Source organism: Cetorhinus maximus, chromosome 9 (assembly GCF_964194155.1).
Source record: "Cetorhinus maximus chromosome 9, sCetMax3.hap1.1, whole genome shotgun sequence".
In the NCBI taxonomy this organism is placed as follows: domain Eukaryota; kingdom Metazoa; phylum Chordata; class Chondrichthyes; order Lamniformes; family Cetorhinidae; genus Cetorhinus; species Cetorhinus maximus.
In genome coordinates this window covers 130,832,531-130,852,075 of record NC_135887.1, presented here as the reverse complement: position 1 = coordinate 130,852,075, position 19,545 = coordinate 130,832,531, and the positions used below count along the sequence as shown (strand labels likewise).

General features: G+C 43.1%; 1 protein-coding gene across 1 annotated transcript in view; it reads right to left on the bottom strand.

Moving 5' to 3' along the window:
* ano3 (anoctamin 3) overlaps window positions 1-19,545 on the bottom strand; it is a 564,514-nt gene that overhangs the window by 72,256 nt on the left and 472,713 nt on the right. The window contains exons 18-23 of the mRNA XM_078549540.1: window positions 17,361-17,525; window positions 16,762-16,798; window positions 16,309-16,420; window positions 13,414-13,471; window positions 11,871-11,968; window positions 6,821-6,966 (exon numbers count right to left, since the gene is read on the bottom strand). Of these exons, the coding sequence (XP_078405666.1) occupies window positions 6,821-6,966; window positions 11,871-11,968; window positions 13,414-13,471; window positions 16,309-16,420; window positions 16,762-16,798; window positions 17,361-17,525 (616 nt within the window). The remainder of the gene's footprint in view (window positions 1-6,820; window positions 6,967-11,870; window positions 11,969-13,413; window positions 13,472-16,308; window positions 16,421-16,761; window positions 16,799-17,360; window positions 17,526-19,545) is intronic.

Genomic DNA, 19,545 nt, shown 5'->3' with positions numbered 1-19,545 from the left:
TGCTGCAGTGCACCTTGTAGCCTGATGGGGCGATAATTGGCTGGGTTGGATTTGTCCTGCTTTTGGTGGACAGGACATGCCTGGGCAATTTTCCACACGGCTGGGTAGATGCCAGTGATGTAGCTGTCCTGGAACAGCCTGGTTGGAACAGAGGGGGCACGGCCAGGTGAATTATGAAATTATTTCCAGTTGTGGGGGAGTTTAGAGAAAGGGGGCCATAAATATAAGATAGCCATGGATAAACAAAATAAAGAATTTAAGAGAAACTCCTTTACACAGAGAGTGGTGAGAATAATGGATCACCCTGTGGGATGGAGGATAACATTGATGAATTTAAGCAATAGATAGAACATGAGGGAGAGGGAATAGAGGGATATGGAGGCAGGTTAATTAGAGCGGGATGAGGCTCATCTGGAATATAAAGGTTTTACATCGACCTGTTGGGCCGTAGAACCATAGAACACTACAGCACAGAAAGCAGGCCATTCGGCCCTTCTAGTCTGTGCCGAAATATTACTCCGCTTGTCCCATTGACCTGCACCTAGACCATAACCCTCCAGACCTCTCCCATCCATGTATCTATCCAATTTATTCTTAAAACTTAAGAGTGAGCCCGCATTTACCACATCAGATGGCATCTCGTTCCACACTCTCACCACTCTCTGAGTGAAGAAGTTCCCCCAAATGTTCCCCCTAAACCTTTCCCCTTTCACCCTAAAGCCATGTCCTCTCGTGTTTATCTCTCCTAATCTAAGTGGAAAGAGCCTACTCGCATTGGCCAAATGGACATTTTCTGTGATGCAGATACTATATAATAAAAATAAAAAGCACCACCAGACTCGGTGGAGGTGCGGAATTTTAAACCTCGAAATGGGTGAGGTTAAGTGAGCAGGATGGAAAAACAAAATGTAACACATCTGAAACCCGACTTTAACCAACCTTCAATCTGACAACTTCCAGTTTTAACAGGGAGCGCGGCAACCAAATGATTCACAGGAGGTCGATTGATCATTTAAATATTATAATGAAGCTGCGTGCCACAGAATTAACCACCGTGTTAGCATTAACCCTGGCTGGCCTGGGCAGCTATTAGCTAAAAAGAAGCAATGGCGGCTGACCCTGGTTTAGCCCTTCACCCACTGGCAATCGGACCCATTGCCTCCTTTCCAATCTCCCCCATGTCCCCCTCAAATCTCCAATCTCCCACCACCCCGCATGACCCTTTTGATCTCCCAACATCCCCAAGGGCCCTTCTAATCTCTCCCCCTCCACTCCCCACTTCCTGGGGCTGGCTGAGCCTGGGAAGCAGAGACAAAGAATGTTCATCCCGTGAAAATATTCACGAGAATGGTTCCAAGATGAGGAACTTCAGTTACATAGATAGATTGGGACTGTTCCCCTTGGAGAAAGGAAGATTGAGAAGAGAGGAGACTGAAATATTTGCAGCCTTCTTCAGCCTGAAGTGACGAGTGGATGATCCATCTGAGCCTCCTCCTGAGGTCCCCAGTGTCACAGATCTAGTCTTCAGCCAATTCAATTCACTCCACGTGATATCTAAAAACAGCTTAAAGCACTGGATACTGCAAAGGCTATGGGCCCTGACAACATTCCAGCAATAGTACTGAAGATTTGAGCACCAGAACCAGGGCCAGCATTCATTGCCCATCCCTAATTGCCCTTGAGATGGTGGAGGTGGTGAGCTGCCTTCTTGAACCACTGCAGTCCATGTCCATCACCCACAGTGGTGTGAGTAAGGGGTTTCCAGGATTTTGACCCAGTGACTGTGAAGGAACGGCACTATAGTTCCAAGTCCGGATGGTGAGTGACTTAGAGTGGAACTTGCAGAAGCCATGTCTTGTCTTTGAATTCCAAAGTTGAGAAATAATCACGCTTCAGACTCAAAATGCTGGAGCTCCAGTGAGTTATTTCTTTCTGCTCTCCAAGTGGATGGTGGGCTGATAGACTGATATATTATTGCTTGGCATGGTAACTGTGAATGTGGCACCCCGGGATATATATTCACATAACAGTTAGGGGTTCCTAGCTCTTTATGAATAATACCACAATATAACAAGCCCCTTCATTTTTCATTCTTTCTGTTTCTAGGACTCCCATTGTCATCACAGACTTCTGTCCCTGACTCTGTCATTCTTTTCATAACTTTGGGCAGGATCTTGTTGAAGCACTAGGGGTCTTGCCTGATGGTATGTTGCCACCCTGATGCTAGGGCCAAGGATGTCACCAAACGGCTTCAGGACATTCTTCTGGGGGAGGGTGAACAGCCAGAGGTCAAGGTCTACGTTGGTACCAATGACTTAAGTAGGGAAGGGGTGGGGGGGGCGGTGGGGGGTGGTGGTGGGGGGAGGTGGTGGAATGTGGTCCTGTAGACAGAATTTAGGGGTCCGGGTAGAAAATGAGCAAGCAGGACCTCTAAAGTAGTAATCTCCGGATTACTCCCAGTGCCCGTGAGTACAGAAATAGGAGGATAAGGCAGATGAATGTGTGACTGGAAAGAGGGTGCAGGAGGGAGGGCTTTAGATTCCTGGGACACTGGGACTGGCTCTGGAGGAGATGGCGCCTTATGCACCTGAAGAGAGCCAGGGCTGAGCTCCTTGTGGGACATTTTGCTGGTGCTGTTGGGTGGGTTGGGGTGGCGTGGGGCTGGGGGTGGAGGCTTTAACTTGGCAGGGAACCAGGAGAGAATGTTAGGGAGTAATACCAAAGTGCAGAAAATACTGGGAGAGACAGATAGCACTAGAATAGAGAATAGTAAGTTAATAGGCAGAGTCGGAGTAAGGGAGAAAGTAATGAAGTCTACATCAGGGTTATACTGTACATATGTGAATGCACAGAGTATAGTAAATAAGTTTGGTGAGTTATAGGTGCAGATTGCCATGTGAAGTTATGATGTTGTGGCGATAACTGAGACTTGGCTTAAGGAAGGGCAGGGCTGGGTGTTAAATATTCCTGGGTACAAGGTGTTCAACAAAAGATAGACTGAGATGAAAAGGAGGAGGGGTGTCAGTCTTGGTTAAGGAGAGCACTGAAGTGCTGGAGAAAGAGGATGTCCCAGAGGGTTCAAGGACAGAATCAATTTGGTTAGAGCTAAGGAACAAAAAGGGTGCAGTTACATTGCTCGGTGTAGTCTATAGACTGCCAACTAGTGGCAAGGATGTAGAGGAACAAATCTGCAGGGAAATTACAGAGAGGTGCAAACATTATACTGTAGTTATAATGGGGGATTTGAATTACTGGAATATAGACTGAGCTAGTGGTAGCATGAAGGGCAGAGAGGGGCAAGAGTTACTAGAGGGTGTTCAGGAGAATTTTCTACAGCAGAATGTGCCTAGTCCAACAAGACACGCTGTTGGGCCTGGTTCTTGGAAATGAGGTGGGCCAAGTAGATCAAGTGTCAGTGGGGGAACATTTAGGAGATATTGATCATTGTATCGTAAGGTTTAGGATGACAGTCGAAATGGACAATGGGCAATCCAGAGTAAGAATTAATTAACTGGGAGAGAGCCGACTACAATGGGGCAAGAACGGAGCTGGGCTGGATAGACTGGAATCAAAGGTTGGCGGGAAAATCTGTAGCTGAACAATGGGCTACCTTCAAAGAAGAAATGGTTCGGGCACAGTCAAGGTGTATTCCCTCGAAAGGGAAAGGTAGGGGAAACAAATCCAGGGCTCCCTGAATGAAAAAGGAGATAGAAATTAAGATAAAGAAGAAAAAGTGTGCTTGCGACAGGTGTCAGGTAGAAAATACAATTGTGAACCAAGCTGAATACAGAAGATTCAGAGGAGAGGTGAAAAAGTAAATAAGAGAAGCGAAGAGGGATTATATCTGGCAACTAACATAAAGGGGAGTCCCAAAGTCTTTTATCGGCACATAAATAATAAAAGGGTGGTAAAAGGAGGAGTAGGGCCTAGTAGGGACCAAAAGGGGATTTACACATGGAGGCAGGGGCATGGCTGAGGTGTTAAATGAATACTTTGCATCTGTCTTTACCAAGGAAGCAGATGCTGCCCAGGCCATAGTGTCAGAGGAGGAAACTCTGTCACTAGAAGGGTTCAAAATTGATAAGGAGAAGATTTTGAATAAATTTTCGGCACTTAAGTTAACAAGGCACCGGGACCGGATCAGATGCATCTGAGAATATTGAATGGAGAGTAGAAATTGAAGGGGCGCTGGCTGTTATCTTTCAGTCTTCCCTAGACTCAGGGGAGGTGCCAGAGGACTGGAGAATTGCCAACATTACACCCTTGTTCAAAAAAGGTTGTAAGGATAAGCCCAGCAATTGCAAACCAGTCGGTTTAACTGTGGTGGGGAAGCTTCTAGAAACTATTATTCAGGGTAAAACTAATAGTCACATGGAAAAAACGTGGATTGATTAGGAAGTGCCAGCATGGATTTCTTAAGGGAAAATCGTGCTTAAATAACTTGCTGGAGTTTTTGGAAGAGGTAGCAGAAAGGGCTGATGAGGGTATAGGTGTTAATGTGTTGCCATGGACTCCCAAAAAGCATCCAATACAATGCGGCATAACAGACTTGTGAGAAAAGTTGTAGCTCATGGAATAAAAGGGACAATAGCAACATGAATACAAAATTGGCTGAGTAATAAGAAACCGTGAGGCCTGGTTAATGGATATTTTTCAGGCTGGAGGAAGGTTTGTAGTGGAATTCCCCAGGAGTTGGTTTTGGAACCTTTGTTTTTCCTGATATACACAAATGATCTAGATCTTGGTGAGCAGGGGACAATTTCAAAGTTGGCAGATGATACAAAACTTGGAAGCATTGTTAACTGTGAGGCGGACAGCACAGAACTTCAAAAGGACATAGATGAGTTGGTGGAGTGAGCAGATAGGCGGCAGATGAAGTTTAATGCAGAGAAGTGTGAGGTGATACATTTTGGTAGGAAGAACATGGAGAGACAATATCAAATAAGGAGTACAACTCTAAACGGTATGGAGGAGCAGAAGGACCTGGGTGTATATGTGCAGAAGTCATTGAAGGTGGCAGGGAGGTGGCGATAGCAGTTAATAAAGCATACAGTATCCTGGGCTTTATTAATAGAGGCACAGAGTACAAGTGCAAGGAGGTTATGCTAAACTTGTACAGGATACTAGTTAGACTGCTGGAGTTTTGTGTACAGTTCTGGGCATCACACTTTAGGAAGGATGTGAACACATTGGAGAGAGGGCAGAAGAGGTTTACAAAAATAGTTCCAGGGATGAGAAGCTTCAGTTATAAAAATAGATTGGAGAAGTTGGGACTGTAGATGGCTAAGAGGAGATCCGATAGAGGTGTTCAAAATCGTGAGGGGGCTAGACAGAGTAGATAGAGAGAAACTGTTCCCGCTCATAAAAGGATCAAGAAGGAGAGGGCACAGATTTAAAGTGATTTGCAAAGAAGTAAATGTGATGTGAGAAAAAAACTTCTTCGTTCAGCAAGTGGTTCGGGTCTGGAATGCACTGCCTGGAAGTGTAAGGGGGGTGGGTTCAATTGAGGCATTCAAAAGGGCATTAGATAATTATTTAAATAGAAACAAACTGCAGGGTTACAGGGAAAAGGCAGGTGAATGGCAATGAGTCATAATGCTCATTCGGGGAGCCAGTGATGACACAATGGGCCGAATGGCCTCCTGCACTGTAATTATTCTGTGATTCTGATTGGAGGTGGGCAGCTAACAAGTAACTTCTGGGCCTATTAAAGGTTATTTTCCTGGCTGCTGACATTTTGATCTCCGAACTACCTCAACTGTGCTCACCTCTTATGGTGGGGACGTATTTGGGTGATTGAGGGAAGGAGTCAGGTAGTTGGGGGTGGATAGTCAGGTGGTTGGATGGGGAGTCGGGTGGTCTCGGGGAAGTAGTCAGGGTGGGGGTTGGGGCCAGCAGGTTGTAGTCAGGGGCTCCAGTGAGGTGTCAGAGCAGCCAGTAGTATGGTTACCCAATCGGTAGAACTGGTTTTAATCCTAACTTTTCCTGGTTAAATATTCTGGTAAGTGAGCTGGAAACATCCAAAGTCTCTGACTTTAACTCAGATTCTGAGGACTCCAGATGCAGGGGAATTGCCCATCGGAAGTCCAAACTTCCCGGAAAATTCCCTTACGGTCAGTGCATGTGGACTTCCAAGGGGTCCCCCGGCACATCTTGGGGGTACCTTGAGGTACAATCATCTGGGGAACAGAAGTTCTGAGGCAATGGTTCCTTAAAGAAATGCTGCCTTCCAATTACATTTGAAATCCAAACTTATTTTGAGGGAAACACTGCATAGTCTCAACATTTGCAAAGAACACAGCAAATACTGAAAAAATATAGTCTACTTTCTGAAGCAGAGAGTCCTACCAAATGTATAATGAAACTGGATCTAAAGTTTCAATGACTGACATTTGATAATCTTAGGTCAAGAAGCTCTATAATTCAAATGTCAATGTTTTTTTGTTTCATATTTAATTCATAAGTAAAAGCTTTAATTTCTTCTGCAAGGACAATTTTGTAAGTTATTTGATGAAAGATATTTCACACTTAAAATCTCCGGCTTTGTTCTAGAGTTGAATAATGGACACCCTGGGTACATTCTGATAACATTTACATTCGTGGTCTGCCTATGATTGACAGTCCAATACATACATAAAACCAAACAAACAGAACTAGCTCCTTAAAGCATGTATTAATGGTGCTTGCTTAATTGGTAGGGGATATGTTAATAGTTACACACAGAAATGTTGACATTAAATAATCAAAAACATGAGGCTCTTTATCCAATAATATTGAGCTATAGTGATGTATAACACATTGTCAGTATTCTGTGCCTTACCCATTTCCAAATATTCATCTATCAGTCCATGGATATTCATGGGTTGCAGATTCCAATCTTTCTCCCACTGAGGTAGGTAGACTTTATTCTCCACACTGTGACCAGCTTTCTTCACCTTCCTTCGTGACCACCAATTCTGCAACAGTCTAAAGAGACCAGGAAATGACTGCAGTTAACTGAACTATTTTCCACCCAACCTCGCAGTATATTAATATTTCACAACAACTCAGCAGGCTTTCATTCTTCCATCTCTCGCACCATAACTGGCACATGAAAAGATGTTTGTCTGCAGAATGTATTTCAGAATTGCTTATTTGCGAGCTTCTGTATAGAACAAAATCTTGTTGACAAGTCAGAACAAAGAAAAGCCTCTCGCGCATAACCAGGCACGTGCAAAATAAATATAAATATGGACATTCTACATAACAATTCCTGCATTCAGAAAACCGCAAGCAGCTCACACCTTAGGACTTCACTGTGTTTATTTTCCCAGATATGAAAGAAAATTATAATTACAGTGGTTGCTGAATTGGTAATTGGGTAAACCAGGATGCCGTGAATGTGGAAAAATGACAAAAGTGTGCATCAATGTTTTTACTTGAAGCTCAATCAAACCATTTGCACTACCTCTGCTTACCACTAAATGGCAGACTTTGCAAAGAGGGTCGAGTTGTGCCATTTGAGAACCGAAAATTTATCCCGACCTTCATGACACATAAGAGCGTTTTTAACATCCCACTTAATCCCAGGTCTTAATTTTTCCTTCATTTAACTATTTATTAATGGGTGATTTTCCTCACACTGATGTGACTGTGATTAGTATTGAGGAATACTAATATTTTTCTACTCTTTTGCACATTCTGATCTGGAATACAGTGCATTGGGTATAAAGTGAACTTCCCTCTGCTCTACTGAAGCAAGTGTTCTTTTTTTAACCTCCATTCTCCAAAGAGCACTTCCTAATTTAACATTTTCACCACTAACATCGTCACCACTAACATGGCTCAGTTGGCAATACTCTGACCTCTAGCTCAGAAGGCTGTAGGTTCAAATCCTGCACCAGGACTTGAACATGGAAATCAAGTTGGTATTCCAGGAGAGTGCTGCACTCAGTGTTGTGATGTCTCAGAGTAAATGTTAAACTGAGGCCCTTTGCTCCCTTTCAAGTGGATGTAACTGATTCCCATGGCACTGTTTACAGCTCAGGTATTTTAACAGGTACATAATAGGACTCTTAATCCCAGAGTCATCATTTGAAGTCCCACATGGGTAATGAGTTGTGGTTAAGGTGATGTGAGTTGAAATCCACTGGGGTCTTCCCATGGAGATTTGAATCCTACCAACTGCACTCCTCATCATTCCTGAGTTCCTAACCACCACTGATTAAAAACAGCTCAGGATGAAGCATCAGAAGACAACAAACCAAGGACCTGCCTTAAATTTGAGCAGAGCATGCATAAATGAATATCTATAAAGAGAGACTGCTGCAGCACTTAGTTAGTCGTTGGAGGCAGACATAAGTAATGCTGCATCATGAACATAAAGGTCCTTAATGGGCTTTACCCTTTCTCTAGTTGTCCTCTTACTCTTAATGTACTTGTAAAATAACTTTGGATTTTCCTTTGTTTGACCTGCCAATGTTTTCTCATACCCCATTTTGCTCTCCTAATTTCCTTTTTAAATTCCCCCCTACACATTCTATACTCCTCTCGGGCTTCCACTATTTTGAGCCCTCAGTATGTGCCATAAGCCTCCCTCTTTCTCTTTATCCAATCCTGTATATCCCTCGACATCCAGGGTTCCCTGGATTTGTTGGTTCCACCCTTTGTCTTCACTGGAATATGTTTGCCCTGTACTCTCCCTATTTCCTTCTTGAATGAGTCCCACTGCTCTGACGCAGATTCACCTAAAAGTAGCTGCTCCCACTCCACTCTGGCCAAATCAGATCTGATCTTATTAAAATTGGCCTTTCCCCAATTTAGGACTCTGATTTCTGACCCATCTTTGTCCTTTTGCATAACAACCTTGAATCTAACAGAGTTATGATTGCTATCTGCAAAATGCTCCCCCACTGATACCTCTACCACTTGCCCAGCTTCATTCCCTAAAATTAAGTCCCGGACTTCCCCCTCTCTTGTAGGACCTTCTACATACTGGCTTACAACACATTCATGGATGCATTTTAAAAATTCCGCTCCCTCTAAGCCTATCACACTATGACTAACCCAGTTAATGTTGAGGAAGTTGAAATCCCCCACTATTACTACCCTATTATTTTTACACTTCTCTGAAATTTGCCTACATACCTGCTCTTCTATTTATCTCTGACTGTTTGGGGGCCCCTAATACACTCCTAGCAATGTGATTGCTCCTTTTTTGTTTTTAAGTTCTAACCATGTGGCTTCATTTGAGGAGCCTTCTAAGATGTCATCCCTCCTTATTGCTGCAATTGATTCCTTGATCAATATCGTGATACCCCCTCATCTTTTACCTCCTTCACTGTCTCGCCTGAAGACCCTATATCCTGGAGTATTGAGCTGCCAATCCTGCCCCTCTCTCAACCATGTCTCTGTGACAGCAATGACATCACACTTACATGTGTTAATTTGTGCCCTCAACTCTGCCTTATTCATCAGACTCCTTGCATTAAAATAAATACCATCCAACCTTGCCAACCTCCCTTGTGCCTTAACTGGCCTATAATATCTATGCCTTCCAGGCTCTTGCTCTCTCTTCTAATTTTGGCTGTGCATCTCCCCCTGCTGAACCTCCTCTCTAAGGTCCCACCCCCCTGCCAAGTTAGTTTAAACCCTCCCCAACAGCACTAGCAAACCTCCCTGCAAGGATGTTGGTTCCATTCCAATTCAGGTGCAACCAGTCTGCCTTGCACAGGTCCCACTACCCCCATAAACAGTCCTAATGTCCCAGAAATCTAAAACCCTCTGTCCTGCACCATCTCTCCAGCCACGCATTCATCTGGACTAACCTCCTATTTCTATACTCACTAGCGCGTGGCACCGGAAGTAATCCAGAGATTATTACCATTGAGGTCCTGTTTTTTAGTCTGCTTCCTAGCTCCCTAAATTCTGCTTGCAGGACCTCATCCCTTTTTCTACCTATGTCGTTGGTATCAATATGTACTACGATCTCTGTCTTTTTGCCCTCCCCCTTTTGAATGCCCTGCAGCCGTTCAGTGACATCCTCGACCCTGGCACCAGGGAGGCAATATACCATCCTGGAGTCCCGTCTACAGCCGCAGAAACACCTGTCTGTTCCCCTTACTATCGAGTCTCCTACCACTATTGCTCTCCCCCTTTTTTTCCTCCCCCCCTGTGCAGCTGAGTCACTAACAGTGCCATGAGCGTGGCTGCACTCCCCAGAGGAACCGTCACTCTCACCGTTTTCCAACACAGAAAAATGGTTCTCCAGCGAGATGCACCCTGAGGATTTCCTGACTACCTGCCTGACACTTTTCTTCTGACTGATGGTCACCCATTCCCTCTCTGTCTGCACTTCCGTAAGCTGTGGGGTGACCAGTTGTGATACATCTCAGCATTGAGATGCATTGCGCGCAAAGCCACATGTATACATTTGAAGGCACCCTACACCATGGGAAGACTGCTATACTGGCAAAGCCATGTGCACACTTGGCCTGCTCCTTCATTTTCAGGGATGACACAATGAACTCCCCTATCCAGGCGTAAAGAGAGAAAGTTATCTTTCTGACGCAGTTGTGGATGGCAAATTGGGAAGTGTTACGTGCATCACCTGAAATTCAGGGCCATGGTCACCTTCACAGCCATTGGCAGCATTGTCTTAGCCCTGCGCTAAGGCTGCAGGTCTGGTTCCAGAGCTGGCACAGTTCTGTGAGCGCCTTCTTTGTAAAGCACAAATGATGCATACATTATCTCCAGCTAAGCCAGGAGCAAAGGGGAATGTTCCTAGAAGACTTTAGGTCGATAAGGCCTCCTGTTGCAGGCCCTTCTCCCTCTCCTCCTTCCCCTGCAAGCAACTTGCCATTTTATTATAGAACCATAGAATGGTTATAGCACAAAGGGGGAGTTTCAGTCCATCATGTCCATGGTGGCTCTCTGTAAGAGTAACTGAGTTAGTCCCACTCCTCTGCCCTTTTCCCATAGCCCTGCATTGTTTTTTTTTCTATTTTGATATATCCAATTCCTTTTTGAAAGCCATGATTGAATCTGCCTCCACAACACTCTCAGACAGTGCATTCCACATCCTAACCAATGGCTGTGTAAAAATGTTTATCCTCACATCATCTTTGGTTCGCTGGCCATTCACCTTAAATCTGCGCCCTCTGATTCTCAACCCTTCCAACAATTGGGAAGAGCTTCTCCCTATCTATTCTGTCCAGACTCCTCATGATTTTGAACAACTCTGTCAAATCTCCTCTCAACCTCCTCTCCTCAAAAGGAGAACAGCTCCAGCTTCTCCAACCTATCCACGTCACTGAAGCCCCTCATTCCTGGAACCATTTTCATAAACCTTTTCTGGACACTCTTTAAATCCTTCACGTCCCTCCTAAAGAGGAGTTGGTATGGCTGACTGGATCCTGATGACATCATTGGACCTGATTTGCATATGAAAAATGGGACGCCATTTCTTCCTTCCTGCAGGTGTCCTGCTCCCTTGTTCAGGGAGAAAGTGGGATTGTGGGGAGGGGTGTGGGTGGGTGGGGGGGGATGGTGTGGGGGAAGGGGTGACAATTGATACCCGATATTTTAACTGCCCTTCCCTGGCTAGTTTGCATCGGGGGCAACAAAAATCAGAGCCACCAAATACCTGCAATTTTGTACGCAGATTAATTTTATTCTTCCTGAATGCATACATGAAGGCGTCGTAAAAAAACGCCTTTGGTGAATGCTTCCAGTTCACGTAAATGGGGGTTCTATGATCCGCAGGATAAATTGCCTTCTAAATATAGCATCTGGCAGGTGAACCAGAGAGACATAAGTGCTCAATGTCACAGCGTTCATTTTTAATTGGCTTTTCAGCCGAGATCATTGAGAATGAAAATGGTAAAGCTTACGGGTAGCCAAGTTCCATAAAATTATTCCACATTTGCTTCAGGACCATAATGATCCCCATCTGCATACACAGGTCAATCAAACAGCCACTGGGATGACACTGTATCAAATAAAAGACAAAGATTTATCAGATAACAAATATATATATATATATATAACATACAGAACAAATAGTTGTACGTACGACAGACAGGACGGTAAGTTTATATGCTTTCACTCAAACCAACTACAGAATGACAAGAGCATATTTTTCTCCAATCAGCTCCCTAACTGATGGCCTAGGATGCGTTAACAGCAAAAAAAAGATCAAGCTTGTAACAAGGGAAAAAAACTCATAAGCTGCTGCATTTTATCCACTTTCCTGTCTGCCTTAGAAACTTGGGCAATATATAAAGAGGTGGAGGGCAACAAAAAGAGGAGTTGACCTCAGAGTAATTGGATGATGGACATCACCGAGCAGCTGCAGAGGAGCTATAGTGGGTGTGTGAGGATGGTGCAAGATAGTCGAGCATGACATTACATGGCAGCAGATCTCCTGGTAGGAGTAACTACAAGCAGAGGCAGAGAGAGGAGTTTCCTAGCTGACTGTATGCCTTCAGCTTCTCAGACCCATGCATAGAATTTGTGACTCATTATCTAAACTTCCTATTACAACACTTAGATTATTAATAGTTGCTCAGTAGTACATGTTGCCGGAACTGTTTGTCTTGCACTCATCAGGACAAACACAAGAATGCCAAATTTGAAACGATCACAAAAATTTATACTACAGGAGAAAAGGATGCTGATTAGTTGGTACGTCAACTCTGATTGGCCAAGGTGTTGCCATGGAGAAAACAATGGGGAACTATAGGCTCCCCAAGCTCTGGGGTAATTTATAAAAGGCGCAAGGCTTGAACAAATTATCTTTGCAGAGAATGGGTCCGTGTGTGTGACTATATGTCACACCCTTTTCTTCTGTAGAACAAATTGTTGTGAGTATTTGAAATTTGGTATTCTTGCATTTGTCTTCATGGATACAAAACGAAATTATTTAGCAACATTTCTTTCTTTTTAGCAATATTTATATTATTATGATATACAAGATAACATCAGGGCTGAAAGACTGCATTTATCCCCACATTCCAATAAACTGGATGTTGACCCCTTGTGAGATATCCGCATGGACCTGCGTACTGGGGCTGGGGCAAGTTATCATCCTAAACCCTTAATGTAACAGGCAAATGATACTTTGGCTACATCATTTGTTTCAAACATGGACGAGTTGAAAATGAGGCTCTTTCTGCTCTTATAAACTAAATGTTGTCATCAAAATGAATACAGATACTATTGCATCTGTATATATAATGCAGATATTATTGAGAAATATTGCTGAAGGGCCAAAGCAATGTGAAAGTGAGCAATCTTTTCTTCAACATTCCTATTAACTGCTCATTAACTGCTGTGTGCTGCAGCATCAATTTATTCAGGCACTGTGTCAGCAGTTTCAAAGCGGTTAGCACAATTCAGTTATGTCAAGCATCAATGCAAGTGATGGATATGTACCTCCTCCAGTCTCCATCTCTGAAACAGCTTGGCGTAGGCACCTGGTCGACCTGCAAACCTGATCAACACACAAACGGATTTTAGAGCAGTGGTGCTTAGATTGCAAATAAATCATCGTATCAACTGTGTCCACTAGTTATGTGATTAACATAAGGGCGCTTGCAACACATTTGAACTGTTTGTAATAGTAACCTGGAGTTAACGAGATAAAGTCATTGAGAGAGAATTGGAGATGTGAAGAAACTAAAAAGGAATAAGCAAATGGATTTGGATTCACTGTGCACGGGTGTCAATGCTTCCAGAATGATCTGTGCTGTGTGGCTTCCAGCAATAAAAATATAAGAGGCAAGCGCGAGAAAAGGCCATTTTGGCAATTAGAGCTCTTCACTCTAGTACTCTAATTGCCCCTTTGAAGCAGGCAACTGTGGTTTGAATATCCCACATGTTTTCCTTCCTGTTTCTAGCCAAACATTAGGTAATTCCAAACATTCATCAGTCTGTGAGTAAAGGAGTTATAACGAGGGAAGGCAGTATACATTACAGCTCTCATACATTGCAAACATACTGTCACTGGTTCCTTCATGTCAGAGTGCTGAGGAGAAACAGGCAATCAGCTATAAAAGAGAACACTGTCCCTCTTATCACAAGCAGTTCCAATTTTAAAAAAATTAGGGTCCTTTATGTTCCCCATCTTTCCTGGGGTGGTGGGGGTGGGGCCAGGGGGGGTGGGGGGGTGAACCAAAAATACAACATTGAATCACCATCAGATCAATAACCAGCGTAATATGGGCATTTTATTCTTGATTCCTACTGCCCTGCAGTGGAGATGGAACATCCAGTTTGCAATATGGGGGTCCTGAGATTTAATAATGATGAGGTGGTGGCAAAACTAGAAAAATGCTCTAAATACATATTCTGGTGCATGGAAAGATAGGTACGGAAGTGAGCCAATCAATCCCTCAAATGTGCTCCCCCATTCAACGAGGACGTGGCTGATCTGCACCTCAACTCCACTCATCCGTTTTAGCTCCACGTCCCTTTACCCCACTGCCTAACACAAACATTTCTGGGGGTGGGGGAGAACAGGGGGGCATGGGGAAGCAAGCAAACAAATAGGCAACATAGAAGCTCAATTAGATCAGCAACAGTGTCAGCAGTAAGCAGGGGGAGGTAGTGGCATAATGGCATTGTCACTGGACTAGTAATCCAGAGACCCAGGTTAATGCTCTGGGGATATGGTGGAATTTAAATTCAACAAATATCTGGAATTAAAATCTAATTGTTGATTGTCACAAAACCCGCCTGGTTCACTAGGGAAGGAAATCTGCTGTCTTAACCTACATGACTTTGGCCTACATGTGACTTCACCAGCAATGTGGTTGACTCTTAAAAATGCCCTCTGAACAAGGGCAATTACAGGTGGGCAATAAATGCTGGCCTAGCCAGTGACGTCCACATCCCATGAATGAATTTAAAAAAAACTTGGGGAACTGTGATGTTTTGACATCAAGCTACAAGTGTCAATCAGGTGTTTTTTAAAAATTCATTTATGGGATGTGGGCCTCACTGGCTAGGCTAGCATTTATTCCCTAATTCAGAGGGCATTTAAGAGTCAACCACATTGCTGTGGTTCTGGACTCATATGTAGGCCAAACCAGGTAAGGACAGCAGATTTCCTTCCCTAAAGGACATTAGTGAACCAGATTTGTTTCGCTGACAATGGTTTCATGGTCATCATCAGGCCTTTAATTCCAGATTTTTTATTGAATTCAAATTTCACCATCTGTCATGATGGGATTCGAATCCGGGTCCCAAAAGCATTACCATTGGATCTCTGGAATACTAGTCCAGTTATAATTGATGGTTATAATTGGGCCATGTAGAGTGAATCTAAAGTGGACAATTCAATAACACATCATAGCCATCTCTCGCATTTCACAAATTAGCAAATCTGGCATTGCAATTCAGCAGAGACCAGAGTCAGTGTTTATTAAAAGTTACAGATCCGTAGCATGCGACTCCCACAGGATTCAGGCTATTACTTATTCATTTACCTGCGGCTCAACAGCCTTTGGTCCAGATTACTGGGGCTGATCGGTAAGACAGGTTTGAAAATGGCCAGCAATAATTAACATAGAGCTATTTCCTTCAGCCTTCTTTCAACACAGCCTGATGACGCAGCTGAACACTGTTTCTCAGCACAACATTAAATTATTTAATGCAGCAACCTGGTCAAACGCTCCCGCGTCCCAACTGACCTTACTTGGATCAATTGCAACTGTAACCAGAATATTAATTATTGCAGCAGTTTACAAACTACTGTGCAAGTTATTATGTAGAGAGAGGACCCTGCATTTCCCCTCTGCTCCCCAAAGACTTTCAGAAATGAAAGAGGATGAGAAATTGGAAGGATCCTAAAAAAAAAATCAATGAAAATTAATACACCATTAACACTGCAGCTTTTTAGCGTATAACAGGCAATGTACGGGCCTCCAAAGGACAACCTCATGGTAGCTAGCTGCTGCTTGATGTGATGGGGGCTGTGATTCAATGTCCTCACACTGTTAGATTCCCAAGATCTTTATTGGTAGGTGCTCGTCTCAAAATCAGTCCATTATTAATTTATTGAAATGTCAGGAAGCATTTATCGAAAGGGGTCTTATTAATGACAACTTACTGTTAGTCTACAGTAACAAGTGCAACATTGAACTTCGCTTTGCGTGCGTGTAAATCAAAATCAAGGGCTTTGCGCCTTAAATTTATGCACCAGGAGTGAAATAATTATTAATGCAAAGGTACACGTTGACTGATGGTGATTCATTTGGTATGAATTTGTACACAACCGAGGACACACCGTGAACTGGAATATTATCCAAATTCATTAATGGCACTCACCTGCCTAGGAAAAAAGCAATGTAGAAGATTGAACTGTTAAGGTTTACAAATTGGAAGAGAAACATTTTCAAAGCGAAGCTATTCTCCCATTCAGATTCTGTGCGAGGATGTTCTGCAACAGTAGATAACATCTAGATGAGTGATGAAATAAAAGTGAAGGGATACCCTTAAAAAAAAACGTCTGTGGTTTGCATTAGTAATGGATAAAAGCTCTTATCTATACGTGGCTAGCATAAATTCAGATTTTGTTATTGAAGTAACATTTGCGTCACTTTATTTTTAAAGAGGTCCACCCATGTTCTGATTAGCTTTATGTCCAATATAGCTGAAATGCCAATTCCATTAATAATCTTATCTTCGAGGAAATTCAGGCATGCTTTTAGAAGTTGAATCATTCAGAAGATGACTTTGACCATATGCAGAGCTTTCAGTCCAGCCATTCTATTTACTTACCCCAATTTGTTAGTAGGTATGCAACTTTTTCATAAACCTTCAAACAAAAATAAATAGAAAAGTCAGATACTTAACTGAACCAAATGTTTAACCAATGTACAATTTTATTTGTGAAAGTACATTGCCCTCTTTATAAAGCCGCAATGAAAATTCTATTGGTCGATTACTGAATATGAAGGCATGAAGTAGGATTATCCCAAAATTAAACACATCTCAGCGTTACTCTATTCATTGACGTGCTTAACATAACAGAAGAGCCACTGAATCTCCAGCTCAATTAAAAATCAGCCTCAGTTGAAAATAACCTGATTAAAAAATCCCACATCATGCTCTAGTTTGAACTTCCTAAACCTTCCGTTCTTCAGCAGTCTACATATTTTCTTCACCAGTCACCATATCTCAGCCTGGGTTGATGTTCACAATGAGAGCTGTTTCCTTTCCAACACACTAATCTAACATTTCTGATTATTTCCACATGTCGCTCCTTCTGACAGGTCAAGGGTAACATCGAGGTTGGTGAGCGACAGGGCGTGGTGGCGGTGGGGAGGGGGGGGGGGGTGGGTGGCTGTGGAGGTGGTGACCAGGGCAGCTGCACTTACCACATTCAAAGACATGATGATGATAAAGTTGATGCAGACTCCAGTTCCTGCCGTGGCAAATTGCCAATTTTTCTTCACAAAATCCCACTGGAAAGTAGCGAAGGTCTCCATTGTCACAAGGCGATACACTACCACACCAAAGACTGCAGCCAGGACCAGCAATATCTACATCCATCAGAACAAAAGAATAGAGTTGCTGCTGTGCCATACGTGGAAACTTCTCAACTGTTAATTACGGTACAAGAGAGCAGATGCAGGCTTACAACATGTGCCAGGCTGTGGCTCAGCGAGTAGCAATCTTGCCTGTAAGATTGGAAAGTCCTAGGTTCAAATCCAGGGCTTTGGCTTGAAAGCCTTTGCTGATACTCTAATGCAGCACTTGAAGGAGTGCTGCACTTTTGGAGATGCTGTCTTTCAGATGAGACATTAAAGTCAGGCCCCATCTGCCTGCTCTGATGAATATTTTTTTTAAAAATCGCATGCACCCTAAAGAAGCATTAATATCAAATGGAATTTTGAACAGAGACCACTGCACTATTTTGAAGAAGAGCAGGTCAGTTAACCCCAGTGTCCTGGCCAATACTTATCCCTTAATCAATATTACAAAAAAGACAGTCTATCTAATCATTATCACACTGATGTTTGTGGAAGTTTTCTGTGCTCATATTGGCTGTTGCATCTGCTCCGTTACAACAGTGGCTACACTCTTCAAAAGTACTTCATTGGGTGTAAAGCACTTTGAGATGTCCAGTGCTCATGAGAGTTGCTATATAAATGCAGGGCTTTTCCTTTACAGGAGTTCAAAGATAAAATTACAGCCTTGAAATCATTCCGCACTGTTTGACCATAATTTCATTTTCATATCACGTAAAGATCATGGGGTTGGCTTTTTGTTTTACTCATTCACACTGGCTGGGACAGCATTTACTGCCCTAGTTGCCCTTAAGAAGGTGGCGGTGGTGACAATGGCAGCTAGGCCATTTCAGACAGCATTTTTTTTTAAAGAGTCAACCACATTGCTGTGGGTCTGGAGTCGCATGAAGGCCAGACCAGGTAAGGACGGCAGATTTCCTTCCCTAAAGGACATTAGTGAGCCAGATGGGTATTCTATGGTCATCATTAGGCTTTTAATTCCAGATTCTTATTTCATTATTCCAGACCCTGGATCTCTGAATTACTAGTCCAGCGACAAGAGCACTACACTATCATCACCACTTGACTTGCCTTTTATGGCACTCTGTGTCACTACTGCATTTTGACATTCAGGATGAATCATGAACAATTGTGGCAAAACCACTTTAAATTTAGTGAACCGTAATCCATGATTGACTACAGGGAAATAATACAGTCGATAGATGTCAACTTCCATTAGATTTTTGCAGGATGTTCTTTGTGAAGCAACTTCAGTGTTCATCAATTTGTGTGCTTGGGAACCATTTTGTTCTCACTTTCAATTTGCCTGCCCAAAAGTGACAGTACGTTTAAAAGTGACAGTAAAATGATTTACTGCAAGTGTTTTCCTTTTAAATACATTTCAGCGAGATCATTTTTAATAAAATCAATACAATGCATGATAATTACTTCCTCTAGTATCTCTGTATAGAGTCAGAATCACTTGACTCTGACCGGTTAAGGTCCAGGTAGACTTAATACAAAGATCACACAAGCAGACTAATTAAGATTGGCTTAGTGCTCAGCTTTTCTACACAAACCAGCAATTCAGCTTCCCCATTATTATCAGTCTGACACCTACTACTGACTGAGAGCTGCTCCATCTCATTCCCGATGAAAGGCCTTTGACCTGAAACGCCAAACTCTTGTTTCTCCCTCCACAGATGTGTCCTGACCTGCTGAGCCATTTGCAGCGCTTGCTGATTATCCTTTAGATTTTCAGCATCCTCGGTATTTTGCTTTCGTTCGTCCTGTCCTCGCTTTGGCGCTGATGTTCTGGCCTGCAGCCGACAATGTGAGCAGGTTGGATTTGAAAAGACAAGGAGCCAGCCAGTGCTGCAAAATGTCGAGCACGGCTGTGAACACTGGGGTGAAGGGCTCCATATTTGGAAGAAATGCGCGATCTTTAATTGTGAATGCAACACCAGTTGCATTTTAACTCTGCTGTTGTAATAATTGGCAGAAATGAATTAACGCAGGTTCCAGCTAAATTCTAAGCTACTGTCATGGTTTT